Source organism: Rhinoderma darwinii, chromosome 13 (genome assembly GCF_050947455.1).
Source record: "Rhinoderma darwinii isolate aRhiDar2 chromosome 13, aRhiDar2.hap1, whole genome shotgun sequence".
NCBI classification, from domain to species: Eukaryota; Metazoa; Chordata; class Amphibia; order Anura; family Rhinodermatidae; genus Rhinoderma; species Rhinoderma darwinii.
Window position 1 is genome coordinate 40112477 of NC_134699.1, and position 21284 is coordinate 40133760.

The following is a 21284-nucleotide window of genomic DNA, read 5'->3' on the forward strand; positions in this document are numbered from 1 at the left end:
CCGTGTGGGTATATATGGGTCTGTATGTGAATGTGTTTCTTTGTTTGTATTTATATGCCTGTATATCTATAAATGTGCCTTTTATGTATTTGTATATGTTCCTGTCTGTGTATTTATGTGTCGGTTTGTGTGTGTCTGTATATATGTGTCTGTATGTCTATATATTTACCTTTATGTATGCATATATTCCAGTATGTGTATATATATATATATTTGCCTGTTTTGTCTAAATATCTTCCTTTATGTATGTACAATATATATGTCCCAGTATGTGCGTGTCTATATATGTAGTTAATTTTTGGTTTGTGGAGGGCGGCAATAGAGAGTCTCGCACAGGGCGCCATCCAACCTAAGGCTGGCCCTGATACTGATGAACTATCCTGTAGAAAGGTCATCAGTATGAAAAACCACTCCCTGCCTGGACAACCCGTTTAATTAACAATTTGCCATAAGTCAACAAGACCCCTTATTCCACCTCACATATTCACACGTCTGTCTTTTTTTTTTTTTTTTTAACATACCATGAATGGGTGTCAAAAAATAGAACATGTTCTATTTTGGACGTTTTCATGGGCCGACGGCCCCCATACAAGTCTTTAAACCCGTTTTTTTTAACGGGCGTTTTTTAGAAAGCCATCCGTGTGGAAATGTCCTTGAAAAACAGACAGTTTGGGACAGGTTTTTTTTTGTTCACTGTCGTGTGAATATAGCCCAAAATACAAATTGTATTTGTGTTTTAACTCCTGGATATAGTATCATTGATCTAGATGTTAGTCGACATCTAATAGTATTATTATCCTTTATCACATAACTGTATGATTGCGTATATGTGGCTGCAGCTCACAATATAGAATATAAACTTACTGAGGAGATGCAAAGTTGAGAAGGAGGAATATTCAATTTGAGAAAGTCACGCCAGTGATATTTAGTGACGGGTAATTACCTACCTGTGGCTTGGATGCATCAAATAGCAATGAACGTACAACCCAAATTGCAGCAAGACAAGATAAAGGAATCTCTGCATCACCCTGAGAAACAAAAGCATGTGGGAGATTCTCAAACACATTGAAAAATAATTGTAAAAGCTCCAATCTATAGTGACTAACCCATCTTGTTGATATCACTCGCAGAATACGTTCTTGGAATGGGGGGGGGGGAGATAAAGCGGAATGCCATAGCCAACAGTAACCGTCTTACAAATATTACTGTTTTTAACCCTTGTTTTGCCATCATTCATATCTGAACACTAAGCATCTCATCTGTAACTATAAATGTTCGCTGTACACTGAATCCTGCATTTAATATCACGTGCATTTTTTATTTTCCTGGATAGTTGCACAGAAATATCTATACAAAAACTGAAATCATCGGCTTACAAAAGTGCATTTACACATATCCTTCAGACATATAAATATCTCCGGAAGGTCTCAAGTCTGGAGATATGTGAGAAAGTAGTATTTATAAGGACAGACAATTTTTGGGGATTTCCTTTCAATAATCCTACTAAAGCGCACCACAGTCAGCCGTTCCTGAAATGGCTCTTAACAGGGAACAACTGTAGAACAAAGGGAGATATGATGAACATTCGATTACGCGTGGCTCAACAGGTACATATATTGTCAGGATATCTTCAGTCAAGTCAGTTCATTGTCAATCTGTCAATGGGTCGGTGAGCTGTTATCCCCCAATTTAGGGAAGTGATCTATGCCATGGATTGTGAGGATGAGCTACAAATATTCAATCACTATTGACAGGTTTCCAAAACTACATGATCATGCAAGTATCAGGATTACATATAAGTGATAGATACAAGTGTTGTAGTTACTTACATTCTTAGCAGCAGTGATCTTCTCTCTTCTTCTTTTCTGGGTACTTAGGCAGCTTAGTTATTCACCGCACCAGAAATATGTGGCAGCAGATGTGCTTGCTTAAATCCAAGTTAAAACCACATTTTTATATACCTGGAGTCCCCTGGTAGGAGGAGAATGGGGTGCTTGGAAGAGGGAGCTCAAGCAGAGGGGGTTGGGGGGTGGCGTCTATAGGGTTATTATCCTTTTGCACAAACCTCAGTCATATGTGACGTGAAAGTGAAAGGTGATGAAACAGCTCATTGTGATCAATACCCACTAACAGAATCTCATCATCATTATATCATACATTACATTCACGATCAAGGTGAAAATACTGTTTCCCCGTTTCTTTGCACATTACGTAAGTATAGATTTGTCATTGTAAAAGACAACGCACTTACATTTATCCACAGCCGAGATATGCGGAGAGATATTTAGTATTAGGGTATGTGCACACACACTAATTACGTCCGTAATTGACGGACGTATTTCGGCAGCAAGTCCCGGACCGAACACAGTGCAGGGAGCCGGGCTCCTAGCATCATAGTTATATACGATGCTAGGAGTCCCTGCCTCTCTGCAGGACAACTGTCCCGTACTGTAATCATGTTTTCAGTACGGGACAGTAGTTCCACGGAGAGGCAGGGACTCCTAGCATCGTACATAAGTATGATGCTAGGAGCCCGGCTCCCTGCACTGTGTTCGGTCCACTACTTGCGGCCGAAATACGTCCGTCAATTCCGGACGTAATTAGTGTGTGTGCACATACCCTTACTCTAAACACAATGCATTTATTTTCAATGTATGGAAAGGCAGCACGCTTACTGTACAGTACTTTAGAGTAGGTTGTTGGCTTATGAAGACACAGTAAGATATATTTGTATTAACAAATCAACAGTAAATATAAGCAAAAATATCATTTCTGAAAAAAATAATTAAACACGGTCAACAAGTATAAAAACTGTCCTCGTAGTTCTTAAAACAACTTCAAACCTCCCAACAGGGCAGGCTCGATTTTTAGTGTCAATAGGAAAGTGCGCACCTATTATTTATGCGACTGTAGACTTCGAGACAACACTACGGCACTGATATATAGAACTGTGACATAATGTCCTCGGAGAAAGAACCGAAATAGATTTCACAATTCACCTGAAGGACCCCCTTTTCTCCCAACTTAGGACTTGGTACTTTGCTGATCCCAGGCTTAATGTGGGAGGTGGTTCTCTAGGAATTAACTGGTTAAATGGGCAGAGATCAAGGCAAAATAACACTTGCCATAGAAAGTGGTATGAAATGGCAACAGGACAAAAATGTAGTCGTCTAGTTGCCAACGGTGGTTGAGTTGGAGAACAGAATTGTAGTTGGGCAAGCAGGGGGTTAGCAATATTACAACAGTGCAATAAAGTATTAATATACGAGAGCAAATCCCTGGGATATGTCATAACATTATGATCGGTGGGGGTCTACTTCTGCGACCCTGCCGATAATGGAGAATAAAGGGACAGAGGTACTGTAATGGCCGGAAGGAGGTGAAGGGAAAGTGAGCCCTAATCTACCCACCGCCCTGTCCCTGCCTACTTGCAACGACTCGCCCTAGGCGACGAGGTACAACTGGGCGGCGGTCCCTACGCTGTCTAAGTGCACAGGAAAACAAACAGGGAACATGCAAGGGAAGGGGCAGTAGCCACGGAACGCCACGAGGAAACGGAGCGGCGAACGGACAGTCAGGACCAGGACGAAGTGAGTACACCCAAGCGGGCAAGGAGACAGAAGCAAGCCAGGGGCAAAGCAAAGCAGGTCAAGCAGAACTGCAGCAAGGCAGAAGCACGGCAGAAGTAGGCTGGAGCAAGCAGCAGTGGGGCCAGGAATCCAAAAGAATTACAAGCACTGAGGGAGAGAACAGGGCAGGTAATAAAGGACAGGGGGCGGAGCTAACTCCGACAGACCAGGCCGCGATAGGCTCTCCCACTCCTGAGCCTGCCACCCTGGTTGGTGGGAGATGGTGTCAGTCGAACAGGTCTGGCCTCAGGTGTGGATTGATTAATCCCAGGAGTATACCTAGATGAAGTACCTGGCAGATCCCTAACAGTACTCCCCCTTTTATGAGGGGCCACCGGACCCTTACTAAGGGGACCCGGTTTAGTGGGGAAGAGAAGGTGGAACCTCCTGATCAATACCCCAGCGTGAACATCACGGGCAGGTACCCAAGTCCTCTCCTCCGGCCCGTATCCTCTCCAATGGACCAGGTACTGGAGGGAGCCCTGGACCATCCTACTGTCCATAATCTTGGCCACCTCGAATTCCACCCCCTCAGGGGTGAGAACGGGAACAGGAGGTATCCTCGAGGGGGACCAGGACGGGGAGCAGCGTTTAAGGAGGGAGGCATGGAAGACGTCATGTATGCGAAATGATGGGGGGAGCTCCAGACGGAAGGATACAGGGTTGAGGACTTCAATGATCTTATAAGGTCCAATAAATCGGGGAGCAAACTTCCTGGACGGGACCTTAAGGCGCAAGTTCCTGGACGACAACCAGACCAAATCCCCGACGACAAACCGGGGGTTAGCAGAACGTCTACTATCCGCCTGAATCTGTTGTGCGCTCTGGGACGCCTCTAGGTTCTTCTGAACCTGGGCCCAGACAGTGCACAGTTCCCGATGAACATCCTCTACCTCAGGATTATTGGAACAACCAGGGGAGACGGAGGAGAATCTTGGGTTAAACCCCGAAATTACAGAAAAACGGGGAGACCCCTGACGAGTTACTGACCCGGTTATTCAAGGAAAATTCAGCAAGGGGAAGGAATGAGACCCAATCGAATTGACAGTCAGAGATGAAACACCTTAAATATTGTTCCAGGGATTGGTTGGTCCTTTCCGTTTGGCCATTAGTTTCGGGATGGAAGGCGGAGGAGAAGGACAGATCAATCTCCAACTTTTTACAAAAAGCTCTCCAAAATAAGGAAACAAAATTGTACCCCTCTGTCAGAAACGATATTGACTGGGGCCCCATGGAGACGCAGGATGTGTTTCACAAACAAAGAAGCTAACGTCTTGGCGTTAGGTAGCTTCTTAAGGGGCACAAAGTGGCACATCTTGCTGAAGCGGTCGACAACCACCCACACCACCGACTTGCCCTGAGATGGAGGCAAATCGGTGATAAAATCCATGGAGATATGGGTCCAAGGTCTCTGGGGAATGGGCAAGGAACGTAGTAGGCCCGCAGGTCGGGACCTAGGGGTTTTGGACCTAGCGCAAACCTCACAAGCGGCGACGTAAGCCCTAACGTCTTTAGGCAACCCAGGCCACCAATAGTTTCTGGTAATGAGGTGTTTGGTGCCCAAGATGCCAGGATGACCAGATAGAGCGGAGTCATGGTTTTCCCTGAGTACCCTCAGCCGGTATTGCAGGGGAACAAACAGTTTGTCCCCAGGGACGTTCCCGGGAGCTGCACCCTGATCAGCCGCGATATCAGAAGCTAAATCAGAATCCGTGGCAGAGACGATTATACCAGGGGGTAAAATACAAGCAGGATCCTTCTCAGAAGGAGGATTGGCCATGAAACTACGTGACAGAGCATCAGCCTTAATATTCTTGGACCCAGCCCTAACCAAGAAATTAAATCTGGTAAAGAATAGTGCCCACCGAGCTTGTCTAGGATTAAGCCTCCGGGCCGATTCTAGGAAAACCAGATTCTTGTGATCCGTAAGGACCGTTACCTGGTGTCTGGCCCCCTCCAGGAAGTGCCGCCACTCCTCAAAAGCCCATTTAATGGCTAGAAGTTCGCGGTTGCCAATATCATAGTTACTCTCCGTGGGCGAAAACTTCCTAGAGAAGTAAGCACAGGGGCGGAGATGGGTGAGGGAGCTGGTACCCTGGGACAAGACGGCCCCCACTCCCACCTCGGAAGCGTCAACCTCCACAATAAATGGCTCCTCTTGGTTGGGCTGAATCAGCACGGGGGCCGAGATAAAGCACTTCTTGAGGGTCTCAAAGGCCTGGACGGCCTCAGGGGGCCAATGGAGGACATCAGCACCCTTGCGGGTAAGGTCCGTAAGAGGCTTAGCGACGACCGAGAAGTTGGCAATAAATCTCCTGTAATAGTTGGCGAACCCTAAAAAACACTGTAACGCCTTAAGGGAGGCAGGTTGGACCCATTCCGCCACAGCCTGAACCTTGGCAGGGTCCATGCGGAATTCATGAGGAGTGAGGATTTGCCCTAAAAATGGTATCTCCTGTACCCCAAAGACACATTTTTCAGTCTTAGCAAACAGATTATTCTCCCGAAGGACCTGGAGCACCTTCCTGACATGCTCCACGTGGGAGGACCAGTCCTTGGAAAACACCAGTATGTCATCAAGGTACACAACAAGAAAATTACCCAGGTACTCTCTCAGGATTTCATTAATAAAATCAAAGCAAAGCAAAGCAGGTCAAGCAGAACTGCAGCAAGGCAGAAGCACGGCAGAAGCAGGCTGGAGCAAGCAGCAGTGGGGCCAGGAATCCAAAAGAATTACAAGCACTGAGGGAGAGAACAGGGCAGGTAATAAAGGACAGGGGGCGGAGCTAACTCCGACAGACCAGGCCGCGATAGGCTCTCCCACTCCTGAGCCTGCCACCCTGGTTGGTGGGAGATGGTGTCAGTCGAACAGGTCTGGCCTCAGGTGTGGATTGATTAATCCCAGGAGTATACCTAGATGAAGTACCTGGCAGATCCCTAACAGGTACCTTCATTTCTCCTGCACAGCAGCAATCCCTGCTACTCACTGTGCAGGGATTTGCAGCACAGCTTCATTCAAGTGAAGTGATGTTATTCCCTGTACAGCTGGAGCGTCGCTGTGCTGGAGAAATCAGTAAAGAATTCTAAGGCTAAGTTCACACTAGCGTTAGTATACGTTTACTTCTCTTCCATCAGAGGAAGAGAGGCTTCGAAACATTAAACGGAAAGCAGCGGTTCTGTTAGACTTACCATTGATTTCAATGTTAATTCGTTTGTTTCAGTTGCTTTCCATTTGTCTCCTTTCGCTAGGTTTCCATTTTTTTAATGGAAACAAAAGTGCAGTCTGCAGAACTTTTGTTTCCGTTCAAAAAAACTGAAACCTAGCGAACGGAGACAAACGGAAAGCAACTGAAACATAAGAAATACCATTGAAATCAGTGGTAATTCTAATGGAACCGTTGCTTTCCGTTTAATATTTCGATCCTCTCTTCCTCTGATGGAAGAGAGGCAATGTCATGTCCATGGCCGCGGGCCGTCAGGTTCACTCACCTCCTGACGGCCGCAGCCATGGGTCTGCGAGCTCTGGCCCCAGTCTCCTCCTCAGGAGACGCCAGTGCTCACTTTCACTTACCTCGGCCGGGTCCCGTAGGGTGTGCGCGCGCTCGTGCCTGCTCTTAAAGGGCCAGCGCGCGCACCTGAAGTTAATGTTAAAATTAGCCTATGAGTACCCTGGACTATAAGAAAGGCTCAGCCCTTTCCTTCCTTGCCTGAGCGTTGTTTGGCGTATCCAAGTTTGTCTATGCAAATGGTCTCCTAGTGTTTTCCAGTTCCCAGTGTTCCTCGTGCCTGTATCCTGTATCCCGTGCTATCCCGGTCAAGTACCGTGCTGTGCTGTAGTCATGCTGTGCTGTATTTCATGCCTGTCCTGCTACTCCACGCCTGATGTCTACCTGCTGCCTAGTCCCAGCCGAGCCTGCCTTGCTACTGTCCGAGCTGCCACAGGTACACTATACGAACTATAGACTGTGACCTGTGCCCTGTTGGCCAGCTGCCGTACCGTCAAGGCGGAACGGCCCAGTGGGTCCACGAACCCAACGTGACAGGTAAACGTATACTAACACTAGTGTGAAAGACGCCTAAGGATCAGTGGTGTGATGGTGATGGCATATAATAGCAATATACCATTATTTACTTTAGTGGGAAAATCCCTTTAATTCCAGAGCAGCAACCAAATTTCCTGTGCAGCCCAGAGCTCTTCTTTAGACAGTGTGTTGGCTCAAACCCAAGAACGTGTTAAGGTTCCCCTAGACATTAAAGTTTAGTTGGTCGAACTTCAGGTTCGGGGGAACATTAGGTAACAATTTGATGTTCCCAAATCCATAGCTAACACGAGCAGTTGACAACTTCAGCAGACAACAGATTTATATGTTTGTTGGCAGATGAGCAGTCATTGAGACTGCAAAATGGTCAATTGTATTCTAAAGAAATCCCCTTGTTGCCATTAGCAATAATGGGAGCTCATGGGATTATTGGAGCTCACTCCTTCTCCTCTCTGTACGTGTTTTATCAATTTTTTGTTACGTTGTAGCAAATTTTCCTGTCAGAGATAGGTTTTATCTAATATATCTTTCTATCTTTTATTTTATGTTCCCTGAAATAGTTAACTGTCACTGAAGTACACTCAGTGGTGTAGCGAGTGGGGGGGACGGGACGGCCCGGGTTCCGCTACTGAGATGGTGGGGACCGCCGCCGCTACGACCGCCGCTCCCGCTGCCCTTGCCATGACCGCCGCAGCCACGCCACAATGCTCCTCAATCTAGCAGGCATGCCTCACACTAGGCACATCTGCTAGAGCACACCTTTGACGCGGCCCGCCAGAGAGGAGCAGAAAAGCAGAAGAAGCCTGCATGTGAGGAGAGGGTAAGCAAGCACCCCTCCTCAATAATGAATGGATACTGGGATGATGGGATTTGTATACAGGGATAATGGCTGATATATACAGGGATGATGGGAGTTAGTGCAGGGCTGATGGCTGGACTACCCATAATCCCTTCCTATAACCTCCATCATCCCCGTTTATAACCACCATCATCCCTGTACATACCAGCCAGCATTCCTGTATATAAATCCCATCCCTGTATATACAGTATATACCGTATATACCAGTCAGGCTGGAATTTACAGGGATAATGGGGGTTATAAACAGGGATGATGGCTGGTACATACAGGGATGATGGGGGTTATATACAGCGATAATGGCTGGTACATACAGGGATGATGGGGATTACATACAGGGATGATGGCTGGTATATAGAAAGATGATGGAGTTATATACAGGGATGATAGGCATTATATACAGGGATGATGGCTGGTCCAGACATGATCACTATATATAACTACCATCATTCCTGTTTATACCAGCCATCATCCCTGTATATAACCCCCATCATCCTTGTATGTACCAGTCATCTTCCATGTTTATAAACCCGATCATCGCTGTAAATACCAGCCTGGCTGGTATACAGTTAGATCCAGAATTATTTGAACAGTGACACAAGTTTTGGCATTTTAGCAGTTTACCAAAACATATTGAATATACAGTTATATAATCAGTATGGGCTTAAAGTACAGACCCTCAGCTTTAATTTGAGGGTATTCACATCCTAATTTTAGGAAGGGGTTAGGCATGACAGCTCTTTAATTTGTAGCTGCCTCTTTTTCAAGGGACCAAATGTAATAGGACAATTATCTCAAAATCTATATAATGGGCTGCATGGGCTATTCCCTCATTAATCCATCATCAATTAAGCAGGTAAAAGGTCTAGAGTTGATTCCAGGCGTGGCATGTGCATTTGGAAGCTGTTGCTGTGAACCCACAACATGAGGTCAAAGGAGCTCTCAATGCAAGTGAAACAGACCATTGTTAGGCTGAAAAAAATGAAGAAATCCATCAGAGAGATAGCACAAATGTTTGGAGTGGCCAAATCAACAGTTTAGTACATTCTTGAAAAAAAAGAGCGCATTGTGGTGGTATGTAGAGCTCAAATCATGAAGATTGTGTCACAGTCCAAATAATTCTGGACCTAACTGTATACGGGATGATGGGGTTTATATACAGAAATGATGGCTGGTATGTACAGGGATTATGGTTGTTATATACAGGGATGATGGTTGTTATATATAGTCCAGCCATCAACCCTGCATTAACCCCCATCATCCCTGTGTATACCAGCCATCATCCCTTTATATAACCCCCATCATCCCTGTATATAAACTCTATCATGCCTGTATATACCAGCCATGATCCCTGTTTATAACCCCCTTCTTACCTGTATATACTAGCCAGGCTGGTATATACAGAGATGATAGGGGTTATATACAGGGATCATGGCTGGTATATACAGGAATAATGGGGGTTATATACAGGGGTGATGGCTGGTATATTCAGGGATGATGGGGGTTATATACAAAGATGATGGGGGTTATAAACAGGGATGATGGGGGCTATATACAGGGATGATGGGGGTTATCCCCTTAATGACCTGCCTATTTTACACCTTACTGACTGAGGTATTTTTTACGTTTTTTCCATCGTCTCATTCCAAGAGCTATAACTTTTTTATTTTTGCGTCAACATAGCTGTATAAGGTCTTGTTTTTTGCGAGACAAGTTGCATTTTTTGGGGGGGAATAGAAAAAAACCAGAAATTTTGCCACTCTTTTTTGCGTCCTAAATCTACGCCGTTTACCGATGAGCCAGCGTCATCAGCTGTGGATGTCAGCTGTATGTTATAGCTGACATCCGCCTGTAATGGCAGGAACAAGAGCTAGCTCAGATGCCTGCCATTAACCCCTTAGATGCAGCGATTGAAAGCGATCACTGGAAAAGTAAAGCTGTGATCTGATTGGTTGCTATATTCAACTGCCTAATGTTTTTTTTACACTAATTCTTATAAATAATGGCGCATTTATATTGTTAAGCAATATGTCAGCCTGAAAACGCAGTGGTCTGCAATAAGAGGTATGGTCTGCAAAAAGAGGTGTGGTCTGCAAAAAGTTGCGTGACTTTTGTAGACAAAAATTGCTGTGTGCGCCGGACTCTTCCTGAAGGAAATTTCTAAAAGTTGGCAAGTACGGTTAAAATAGTGATATATCTTGAAATATGAATAAATCACCCTAAATGCACTTATTATTATTATTTTATAAAACGTTGTTAGGTGAATTTCTTACTTTACACTATATTAAAAAGTAATTACTACTTTGGATCTGCCTTGTAAATTGACACAGATATATTACAGCTATGGTATTTTATGATAAAGATCCAACAGCAAGTATCCTCTAACAGGGCTCGTAGCTCCTAAGCAATGCACGAGGTTACGGCCATAATACATCTGCACAGCGCTAAAATAATCATTTCAAGAGACACAGAGTACTGTAAATAAATCCCGTGTACAGCGGGGGCCATTTTTATGGAGTCCAATACCAATTACCCGCATAAAATGAGCGCAGACAAAATGGCCGCTCCGTTCATCATCCTTGTCCATAGCCCTCCGTCATTTCCGGGCAGCGGTACAATCCGTTGCTGGTGATCTGCTGGAGGCGGCTGCCTTTTGTATGTGAGTGTTATAACAATATAGAACTTGTATGTATAGTAATATTCTTTGGGCACATACTTTTATTAATACCGATCCATAGCGTGTTTCACGAAAAATGCCCTCACTATACTTCTCCAGCTTCCTTTCTTGTCAGCTACTGAAATGTGTGTCCAGCGCGTCATATGATTTTATTTTTTATATATCACCAACGTATTCCACCATGTAGTACAACTAAACGTAATAACTTTTCCTATTGACAATCCTGTATCTTTGCCCACCAGCATGTCTGCGTTTAGAAAAGGGCTGGTCCTGATAGGACAACGTATTGCGACCAGGACTATTGTGGCCTTAAAGGGGTTCTCCGGGCATTTTATATTGATGGCCAATCCTTAGGGTATGTTCACACGGCAGCGTCCGTAACCGCTGAAATTATGGGGATGTTTTCAGGAGAAAACATCCCCGTAATTTCAGCCGTAACGGCATGTGCTGGCGCTTGACCGCCGCGTCCATTACGGACGTAATTGGCGCTGCTTTTCATTGGAGTCCATGAATAACGGCTCCAATTACGCCCCAAGAAGTGACAGGTCACTTCTTTGACGCGGGCGTCTATTTACGCGCCGTCTTTTGACAGCGGCGCGTAAATATACGCCTCGTGTGAACAGACAAACGTCAGCCCATTGCTTTCAATGGGCAGATGTTTGTCAACGTTTTCAAGCCACATTTTTCGGACGTAATTCGGGGCAAAAACGCCCGAATTACGTCCGTAATTAGTGTGTGTGAACATACCCTTAGACTAGGCCATTAATTTCAGATCATGGGTCCGACTCCCGGCACCCCCGAAGGTCCGCTAATTGATGGGGCCGCAGCGTTTGTTACCCTCGCCGGTTCCCAGTTTACAGCCATAGACCTCTGTAGCGGCAGTGTCTGGGATTGCACTTCCGCTCCCATTCAAGTGAATAAAACTTAGCTGCAATACCAGGCACAGCCACTACGTATGTGTACGCGCTGTGCCTGGTAAACACTGAAGAGGCCGCGACGACGGAACACAGCGGCCCCTTCAGTCAGCTGATCGGTGGTAGTGCCAGGAGTCGCCCCTCCCCCCGATCTGATATTGACGGCTTATCCTAAGGATAGGCCATGCCTATATAATGCCCGGAGAACACCTGTAGGAGCCAAGCATTCTTTTTTTCATCGATGAATTCCAAGGGTCATACTTTTTTATTTTTTTATTATTCCATTGATGTAACTGTATGAGGAATTGTTTTATTGCGGGAGTTGTATTTTTCAATGGCACAATTGTTGGGTACATATAATTGATCTCTTACCTTTTAACTTTTTTGGGAGGGGAATGGAAAAAAGAGCAATTTCACCATTGTGTTTTTGCATTTTAAATGCACGCCATTCACTGCGCAGTGTAAATAACGTGTTACCGTTATTCAATCAGTACAGCGACACTGGGGGAAAAAAATGCAGTGTGTTGTGTTTTTTAGGTTTTAGTACATTTACACTGAAAAAGACACTTTGAGTGTGATGAAACAAAAGCAATTTATTTTCTTTTAAAGAGACATAACTTTTTTTTTTCATTTTTCCCATCGATGTGTCCAAAATGTAGTTTTTATTGGTACCATTTTGAGGTACGTAAGACTTATTGATTACCTTTGGATTTTTTTTTTTGGGAACGGCGGTAAAAAAAATGACCTGTGCTGTGCCTCTGACATGGCCTTTTATGCATACAGCAATGGCAGGCGCTCCCTCCCCTCTACGATGTCCATATGCAGAGCATCTCTGATGGTCTCCAGCTAGAAGTTCAAGTGTTAGGCCCTGTCCACATCTTTTGCCCTACAATTAGCGCGTAAGTCAGGAAAGCTCCCTACGTACACAATAAACGTGTCAATAGGGCTCCGTCAGCCCAACGGAGGACAAGAGTGTCTTTTTGGCCTCCGTCCGGGTGAAATGCGTCGGTATACTCTTACACACAATTTTCTCCAGTCCCACATTCTCGTTTTATATACCAACCTTTTATTAGGCACAGTATCGAATACTTTGGAAAAATCAAGATATGACATCCAATGACTCGCCTCAGTCCAGTCTAGAACTTCCCTCCTCATAGTCTTATCTGGGTAGTTTGAAGTCCCCATAATAACTACCTCCTAGTGATTTGCTGCCTCCTCTATTTGCCTTAGTAGTAGATTGTCTGTTGATGTGGTTAAGGATTCTATGGAATAACATTCTACTTTCCTTGCCGTTAGGTGGGCGTCCGGTATACCATGCCAGAACCTCTGGATCTCTCACCACCTGACATTCCAGAACCGAGCTTCCTAGAGACCTTACTTCGCTATGGACTCTTTTGTGGAGCGATCTTCCAGCTCATTTGCATTCTGGCTATTATATTCCCTGGGAGCAAGTCACAAGAAGTGGTAAGTTATATGAACCAAAGCGTCTTTAGGAATGCTAAAATACAGAGCATCAAGCACTAATCTCCGAGTGTGTGGCTGCATTGGGGTCATTGATGCATAGGTTTCCACTAAATGTCTGCTTTAAATGAAAGGGAAACTGTTAACCCCGAACTGTGCTTCGACTGCAGGAAAAGGACCTAACAGTTTATCCCGAGCACAGTCCGGGGCAGTGTGACTGCAGAGGGAGCTGTCACTCGAGAGGCTCTAGTTTTGGCTAGAGCCGCGATCTTGGTCTTGTTTTAAAGCAGCTTGGCTTTGAGACATGACCAGTATCGCGAGCCGCAAACTGGTCTGAGCTAGAGCAGCTTAAAATGGGATCTGCATGTACAGTACTTGCATCTCTCACTTCAGCTTGTGGGGAGGAACAGTAGGGGCAGCAGGGGCACATGCTGACAGCCTGAAGGGAGAGGAGAAGAATATGTGAGCCTTCTCCTGCCCCTGTATGAGTTCAGATGACTGCATGGGAGGGGTAACATGAACTTTTGTTCATGATCTCACTCCTGCTTATCAATTAGAAAACATTTTTCTTTTCTCTGATTCTCATATATGGGGGAGGGTCTTTTTTTTTTTTTTAATAAACTGCACACGCGTTGCACCTCAGTGGTTTTACAGAAAAAAAGGTTTTTTTTCCTTACACAATGTATTTTAAAAATAAATAATGAGCACATTATCCCGCACAGTAAACACCATAAAAAAAATACTAAAAATAAATGAATTTCAGTTTTTTGTTCGTTTTTCCTCACACAAATAAGAATAGAGTAATCAAAAAGTTGCATGTGCATACCCGGCCACCGGTCCATTAATTTCTATGGGGCTGCTGAAGATAGTGCTCGGCAGTAGGGCTGGGCAATTATGGCCTACATAAAAATCACGATTAATTTAACATGTAACCTCGCTTACGATTATTTGACCACACCCCTTTTGCATGCCATGTCCCCTATTTGCATCTACGCCATTCAATTAATATTTATCCCCTGAACCTGCTGTACACTACTATATATAATATACCCCCTAACACTGCCCCTACACAGTATAATGCCCCATAGCTGCCCCCACACATTAGAATTCCCCTATAACTGCCTCCATACAGTATAATGCCCTTATAGTTGCCCACCATACAGTGGAATGCCCCCTATAACTGCCATCCACACAGAATAATGCCCCTATAGCTGCCTCTACATAGTGTAATGCCCTCACATAACTGACTTCCACGCAGTATAATGCCCCTATATCAGCCCTCACATAGTATAATGCCTCTATATCAGCCCTCACATAGTATAATGCCCTCATAACTGCCCCCAGAGCTGCACTCCACACAGTATAAAAGTTCCCCATAGCTGCCCCCATGCTGTATAATGCTGTAGAGTGCCTGATAAAAATAATAATATAAATACTCACCTAACTCCTTTCCAAAGAGTGCAGGAGATCCCTCTGCTCCTCTGGTCTGTACGGCAGACAAGCGCGATTACGTCCCTGCTTCTCGTCCAGCGATAGTCAATTGTAGAGCAGGGACCTTACGGCTCCCTGCTCTACCATTGGATTCAACTACAGTGAAGGAAATAAGTATTTGATCCCTTGCTGATTTTGTAAGTTTGCCCACTGTCAAAGACATGAACAGTCTAGAATTTTTAGGCTAGGTTAATTTTACCAGTGAGAGATAGATTATATAAAAAAAAAGAAAATCACATTGTCAAAATTATATATATTTATTTGCATTGTGCACAGAGAAATAAGTATTTGATCCCTTTGGCAAACAAGACTTAATACTTGGTGGCAAAACCCTTGTCGGCAAGCACAGCAGTCAGACGTTTTTTGTAGTTGATGATGAGGTTTGCACACATGTTAGATGGAATTTTGGCCCACTCCTCTTTGCAGATCATCTGTAAATCATTAAGATTTCGAGGCTGTCGCTTGGCAACTCGGATCTTCAGCTCCCTCCATAAGTTTTCGATGGGATTAAGGTCTAGAGACTGGCTAGGCCACTCCATGACCTTAATGTGCTTCTTTTTGAGCCACTCCTTTGTTGCCTTGGCTGTATGTTTCGGGTCATTGTCGTGCTGGAAGACCCAGCCACGAGCCATTTTTAATGTCCTGGTGGAGGGAAGGAGGTTGTCACTCAGGATTTGACGGTACATGGCTCCATCCATTCTCCCATTGATGCGGTGAAGTAGTCCTGTGCCCTTAGCAGAGAAACACCCCCAAAACATAATGTTTCCACCTCCATGCTTGACAGTGGGGACGGTGTTCTTTGGGTCATAGGCAGCATTTCTCTTCCTCCAAACACGGCGAGTTGAGTTAATGCCAAAGAGCTCCATTTTAGTCTCATCTGACCACAGCACCTTCTCCCAATCACTCTCAGAATCATCCAGATGTTCATTTGCAAACTTCAGACGGGCCTGTACATGTGGCTTCTTGAGCAGGGGGACCTTGCGGGCACTGCAGGATTTTAATCCATTACGGCGTAATGTGTTACCAATGGTTTTCTTGGTGACTGTGGTCCCAGCTGCCTTGAGATCATTAACAAGTTCCCCCCGTGTAGTTTTCGGCTGAGCTCTCACCTTCCTCAGGATCAAGGATACCCAACGAGGTGAGATTGTGCATGGAGCTCCAGATCGATGTCGATTGACAGTCATTTTGTATGTCTTCCATTTTCTTACTATTGCACCAACAGTTGTCTCCTTCTCACCCAGTGTCTTACTTATGGTTTTGTAGCCCATTCCAGCCTTGTGCAGGTCTATGATCTTGTCCCTGACATCCTCAGAAAGCTCTTTGGTCTTGCCCATGTTGTAGAGGTTAGAGTCAGACTGATTCATTGAGTCTGTGGACAGGAGTCTTTTATACAGGTGACCATGTAAGACAGCTGTCTTTAATGCAGGCACCAAGTTGATTTGGAGCGTGTAACTGGTCTGGAGGAGGCTGAACTCTTAATGGTTGGTAGGGGATCAAATACTTATTTCTCTGTGCACAATGCAAATAAATATATATCATTTTGACTATGTGATTTTCTGTTTTTTTTTTTATATAATCTATCTCTCACTGGTAAAATTAACCTAGCCTAAAAATTCTAGACTGTTCAGGTCTTTGACAGTGGGCAAACTTACAAAATCAGCAAGGGATCAAATACTTATTTCCTTCACTGTACGTAAAATGTCAAGAAAGTGGTTAAATGTTTGATGGTTTTCCTAAACAATTGTTATTTTCCTGTTTCTACAGGATTCAGACACTACAGAAGCAAAAGGCACAGAAGTCTTGAAAAAAACTAAAATGGCGCCGGTGATGGTGGGGAAAAAGCAAAAGAAAGAGACAAAGAAAAAGCGATGAAAAAGAAAAAAACCTGAAGGCTTTATTTTTAATGTTTCTTTTTATTCCTTCCTCACCTGGAGGGATTAGACATTCACAGATTTGATGGCTTTGTTACTACAAGCTTAAAGGAGAACTCCGTGTAATCTAACAAAGGCCCTTTTAGCTTACAAGAAATATGTGAAAACGGTTTTTAATAGCTCAGTCGTTATCGATGCTTTAGATAAGCTGGCCATACACACTACATAGACATCAGCCAAACTTGCCAATTTCAGTTTCTGGCCATAAAATAAACGTGTTCGATTGGCCGAACTGACTGTGCAGGTTATGGTGGTGTCTGGTATAATAGCTGTAGGCCGTACAAACATTCAGATGACCGGTATTGCGTATGTATGGCCAGCTTACAGGCCTGAATCCTTCAGGAGATTCAGTGCTATCTCCCTATTAAAATACTTCCAGTTTTGTGTTCTGCTAATTAAGGGTTATCTTAGGGACAGTGTGTGGATTCAGATCCGCATTTACACAAATGTACAGTAAGGGCCCTTTTACACGGGCCAATTATTGGGCAAACAAGCGTTCAGAGAACGCTCGTTCCAGATCATTACCTTGTGTAAACCGGGCAATGATCTATACGATCAGCCGGCTGATCATATCGTTTCTGCAGCAGACAAAATTATCTTTGTCGGTAGCACGTCTCCCTGTGTAAACAGGAAGACGCGCTGCCGACATGACGGAAATGTATGGGGACGAGCGATCGTAGTATCGAGCGCGTGTGCCCATACATTACTGATCATAGCTTCTTCTGAAATTAGTCAACGAGCTGTGTCGTTCATAAACGCTCATTGTTATGGCCGATATGGGCCGGTTTAAAAGGACCCTATGGGTATGTTCACACGCTAGGCTAAAAACAGTTGTAAAATACGGAGCTGTTTTCAAGGGAAAACAGACTTTGATTTTCAGCCGTTTTTTAACCATCAAGTATTTTTTGATGCATTTTTTACGGCCCTTTTTGGAGCTGTTTTTCTATTTACCCAATAAAAAACTGCCGCGTAAAAAACACCCCGTGGGAACGGAACACCGGTTTTCCTATGAAAATCAATGGGCAGATGTTTGGGGGCGTTCAGCCCCCATATTTTCAGCTGTTTTTCGGGGTGTTTACGGCCCGAAAAGCAGCCTAAGGCTGGGTTCCCACGTAGCGTAAACGCTTCAGAATTTCCGTAAAGGAATTCTGTGGAAATTCTGCAGCATTTACAGTAGCAAACTGGATGAGATTAAGAAAATCTCATGCCCACCCTGCGGGAAAAAACGCAGTGTAAACGTTAATTAATTGACCTGCGGTGCGGAATTTAAACTTGCAGTACGTCAATTTATGCTGCATTTTGTAGATTTTCTGTTGCGGGTTTTGCCCATTGAATTCAACGGGAATGCAAAACCCTCAACAGAAATCGCCGCGATTATGCCACAAAAATGACAACTCCAGAAAAAAAAATCATATTTACCCAGAACGCTTTCCTTCCTGCAGTTCGGCCTCCTGGGATGACGTTGCATCCCATGTGACCGCTGCAGCTAATCACAGGGTGGGGGTAAGCATGAAAGTTTTTTGTTTTTTTTTCTTCACTTCGCTGCTTTCCGCATAAAAAAATTCCATTTGAAAAACCGCACCACAATGGTAGGGTTTTTCGAACAGAAGGTGCTGCGGGTTCCAGGTTGGATACGCTGCACAGTTTTTACACAGTGTATCCGACCCGTGGGAACCCGGCCTATGGGCAGGATAACTCACACAGTTTTGATGCAGTTTTTATCTCGGTTTTTTGAGCCAAAGCCAGAAGTGGATCCATAAGGAACAAAATGTATGAAGAAAAGACTTACGCGTTTCCTTTCTTTTGTATCCACTCCTGTGTGTGGCTCAAAAACCAGAGCCAAAAACTGTATCAAAACGGTATGTGAGATTCTGGCCTATAGGAAATGTCCACATCCTCATTTACTGATGGTATTAGGAGAAAATAATACTGTTACTAACTCTTCTATCATTTACACTACCTGTGGAAGATCTTCGCTGATAAAACGAGTGACAGTGCAATTCATTGCTTCAAACTTTGTCTCTTCTTGTGTTCAGATTACTTTTTAGTTTCTGTATTTCTATAGCAACAGTATAGATTCAAAGTGCAATTGTTTACTGTGTGGTCCCCCTCCCTCCAAATGTTACTTACCTAGGGTGACTCTATGCTCAGATCTTTGAGTTTCTTTCCGCCTGCATCCTCCAGATCAATGTTCCTGAACCTGTGATCCCTCCAGCTGTTGTAAAAATACAGCTCCCAACTATCCCTGACAACCTGCAACTGTCCGAGTTGTAGTTGCTTCAGATCATGACAGTCTCAACCCCATGCGCAGAGTGATTATTGTTATTATTGATGGCATTTAAAGCCTGATTTACTTTTTTTGTTCATTAATTGTCTTTTTTTTTTACAATAAATAAGTATTTTTTTTCTCCTTGGTCTTTTCTTTGTGTCATTTGGTTAGTTTAGTCACATTGCTATTTTGAAATGCATTCTTTTACATGGAAAGAGCATTAAGATCACTTCTCTGGATCCAGCTAAAAGCATGTAACAGATTTATATAAAACTCCTAGGCCACCGAATTCATATATTAAATGAACGCATTCTGAAAATGTCCATTGTGTTAGTGAGGGTTAAGAGATCTCCTTTTCAAATACCCTATTCGGAATTCAATATGGATATTGCTGAAATTTGCCAAGAATCTAATGTCCTTGGAGTCAGATTCTCACTTATGGTTGATTGTAAGTGGAAACATAGTTTGGGAGGAAACATAAGCAAAGAAAAAATGAGGGAATGAAGAGATAACAATAGACGGGACTCTGTTAGGCTGGGTTCGCACGACCTATTTTCAGACGTAAACGAGGCGTATTATGCCTCGTTTTATGTCTGAAAATAGGGCTACAATACGTCAGTAAACATCTGCCCATTCATTTGAATGGGTTTGCCGACGTACTGTGCAGACAACCTGTCATTTACGCGTCGGCGTTTGACAGCTGTCAAACGACGACGCGTAAAAAGACAGCCTCGTCAAAAGAAGTGCAGGACACTTATATACATTATATGCAGGACACTTCTTTGGACGTTTTTGGAGCTGTTTTCTCATAGACTCCAATAAAAACGCAGCGAAAAACGCGAGTTGCTCAAAAAACGTCTGAAAATCAGGGGCTGTTTTCCCTTGAAAACAGCTCTGTATTTTCAGACGTTTTTGGTCACTACGTGTGCACATACCCTTAGAGATAGGCTTCGATTTTATTTATATTTCATTAAATTACAATCAAAATAAGCAAAAAAAAAAAAAGCCCATATAATTTTATAATGATTTTGCCAAATGCTAGGCAATTAAATACATACAAATATGTTATTTCGTAGTACAGGTCATAAATTGCTGCAGTCATAATAGGGTTCACGGATTGTTGTGCTGCTAATAAGTTTTGTTTGCAGATGGCAGGTAGAGATGACATTGCTCAGCAGTAAATTGTAGCCGGTCATGAACTGGGTATTATCTTATAGGGCTAAAGCAAGACATAGACATACAATGCAAGTAGTTTGATACTTTTATTCTTTTCTGTGGTTTTTGTTTTACCATTAAAGGGTTATTCCCAAGTTGAGACAAGTTTTTGTTTAGGCATCCTAAGCTGAAAGGAAAGAAAAAAGAATAATTTGCTGTTAAAAATTTTTTAAAAATGAATTTCCTAACTACCTTTTTTTTTTTTTTATTTTAAACTTGATAACTCAGCTAGTGCTGGTTATCTTTTATAACTGTACTTTTATACTGTAGTTCTAGCAGCATCGGGAGAATGTTCGTCTCAACCAGGCATGGTAAGCCTAGTTGAGCCGAACACACTGAATTTCAACACCACACAACCCTTCTCTGCAACATTCTTCACCCTGTTGCCATAAGCCACTTCTCCCCCTCCAGCTAAGCTGCACCCCCCCCCCCCCCATATGTAATATGTTTATTCGCCGCATCGGTCCGGCATCAGCACCCGGAGAACCACAGAAAAGATTTAAAAAAAACTCACATAAGACAATCCTACAAAGATCTGGACTACGTCGGTCGGACTTCTCACAACTGGTGCCTTGCCCTGCATCTAATGCGCATGCACCGATATTCACGTTCATGAGAGAAATTACATTCCCTCCTAAGGACGGAGAGGATATCATTGCGCATGCGCGGCCACCGCTAAAGGTAAATAGTGGTGGCCGGATCCCTAGACAACGAGCTACAAACAAAGGGACTGACAGCGACTTCAAGCAAGAATATCCCGAAAACGACATCGCTGGGCCAAAGAAAGGTAATTCGAAAAAT

The 21284-nt window shown here is 43.9% G+C and overlaps 2 protein-coding genes across 3 annotated transcripts in view; one reads left to right on the plus strand and one right to left on the minus strand.

Annotated features, from left to right (window-relative positions):
- GHRH (growth hormone releasing hormone) overlaps positions 1 to 11209 on the minus strand; it is a 23408-nt gene extending 12199 nt beyond the window's left edge. The window contains exons 1-2 of the mRNA XM_075845378.1: positions 11059 to 11209; positions 948 to 1028 (exon numbers count right to left, since the gene is read on the minus strand). Coding sequence (XP_075701493.1) covers positions 948 to 1028; positions 11059 to 11102 — 125 coding nt within the window. The 5' untranslated portion in view covers positions 11103 to 11209. The remainder of the gene's footprint in view (positions 1 to 947; positions 1029 to 11058) is intronic.
- Positions 11080 to 19409, plus strand: MANBAL (mannosidase beta like). 2 transcript variants are annotated; one of them, XM_075845379.1, is made up of 3 exons: positions 11080 to 11184; positions 13413 to 13580; positions 16833 to 19409. In XM_075845379.1, the coding sequence occupies exons 2-3, from the start codon at positions 13431 to 13433 to the stop codon at positions 16938 to 16940; spliced, it is 258 nt and encodes an 85-aa protein (XP_075701494.1). In that variant the 5' UTR covers positions 11080 to 11184; positions 13413 to 13430; the 3' UTR covers positions 16941 to 19409. The 2 variants fall into 2 exon arrangements, with proteins under 2 accessions (XP_075701494.1, XP_075701495.1); XM_075845380.1 differs by having other exon boundaries at positions 11095 to 11180.
- Positions 19410 to 21284: the final 1875 nt, after the last annotated feature.

Bases quoted from the DNA above. Each gene is read 5' to 3' on its own strand.
- MANBAL (XM_075845379.1), top strand. From the start codon at position 13,431: ATGCCAGAACCTCTGGATCTCTCACCACCTGACATTCCAGAACCGAGC. The intron at 13,581-16,832 runs GTAAGTTATATG...CTGTTTCTACAG, and splicing joins GGAGCAAGTCACAAGAAGTG to GATTCAGACACTACAGAAGC.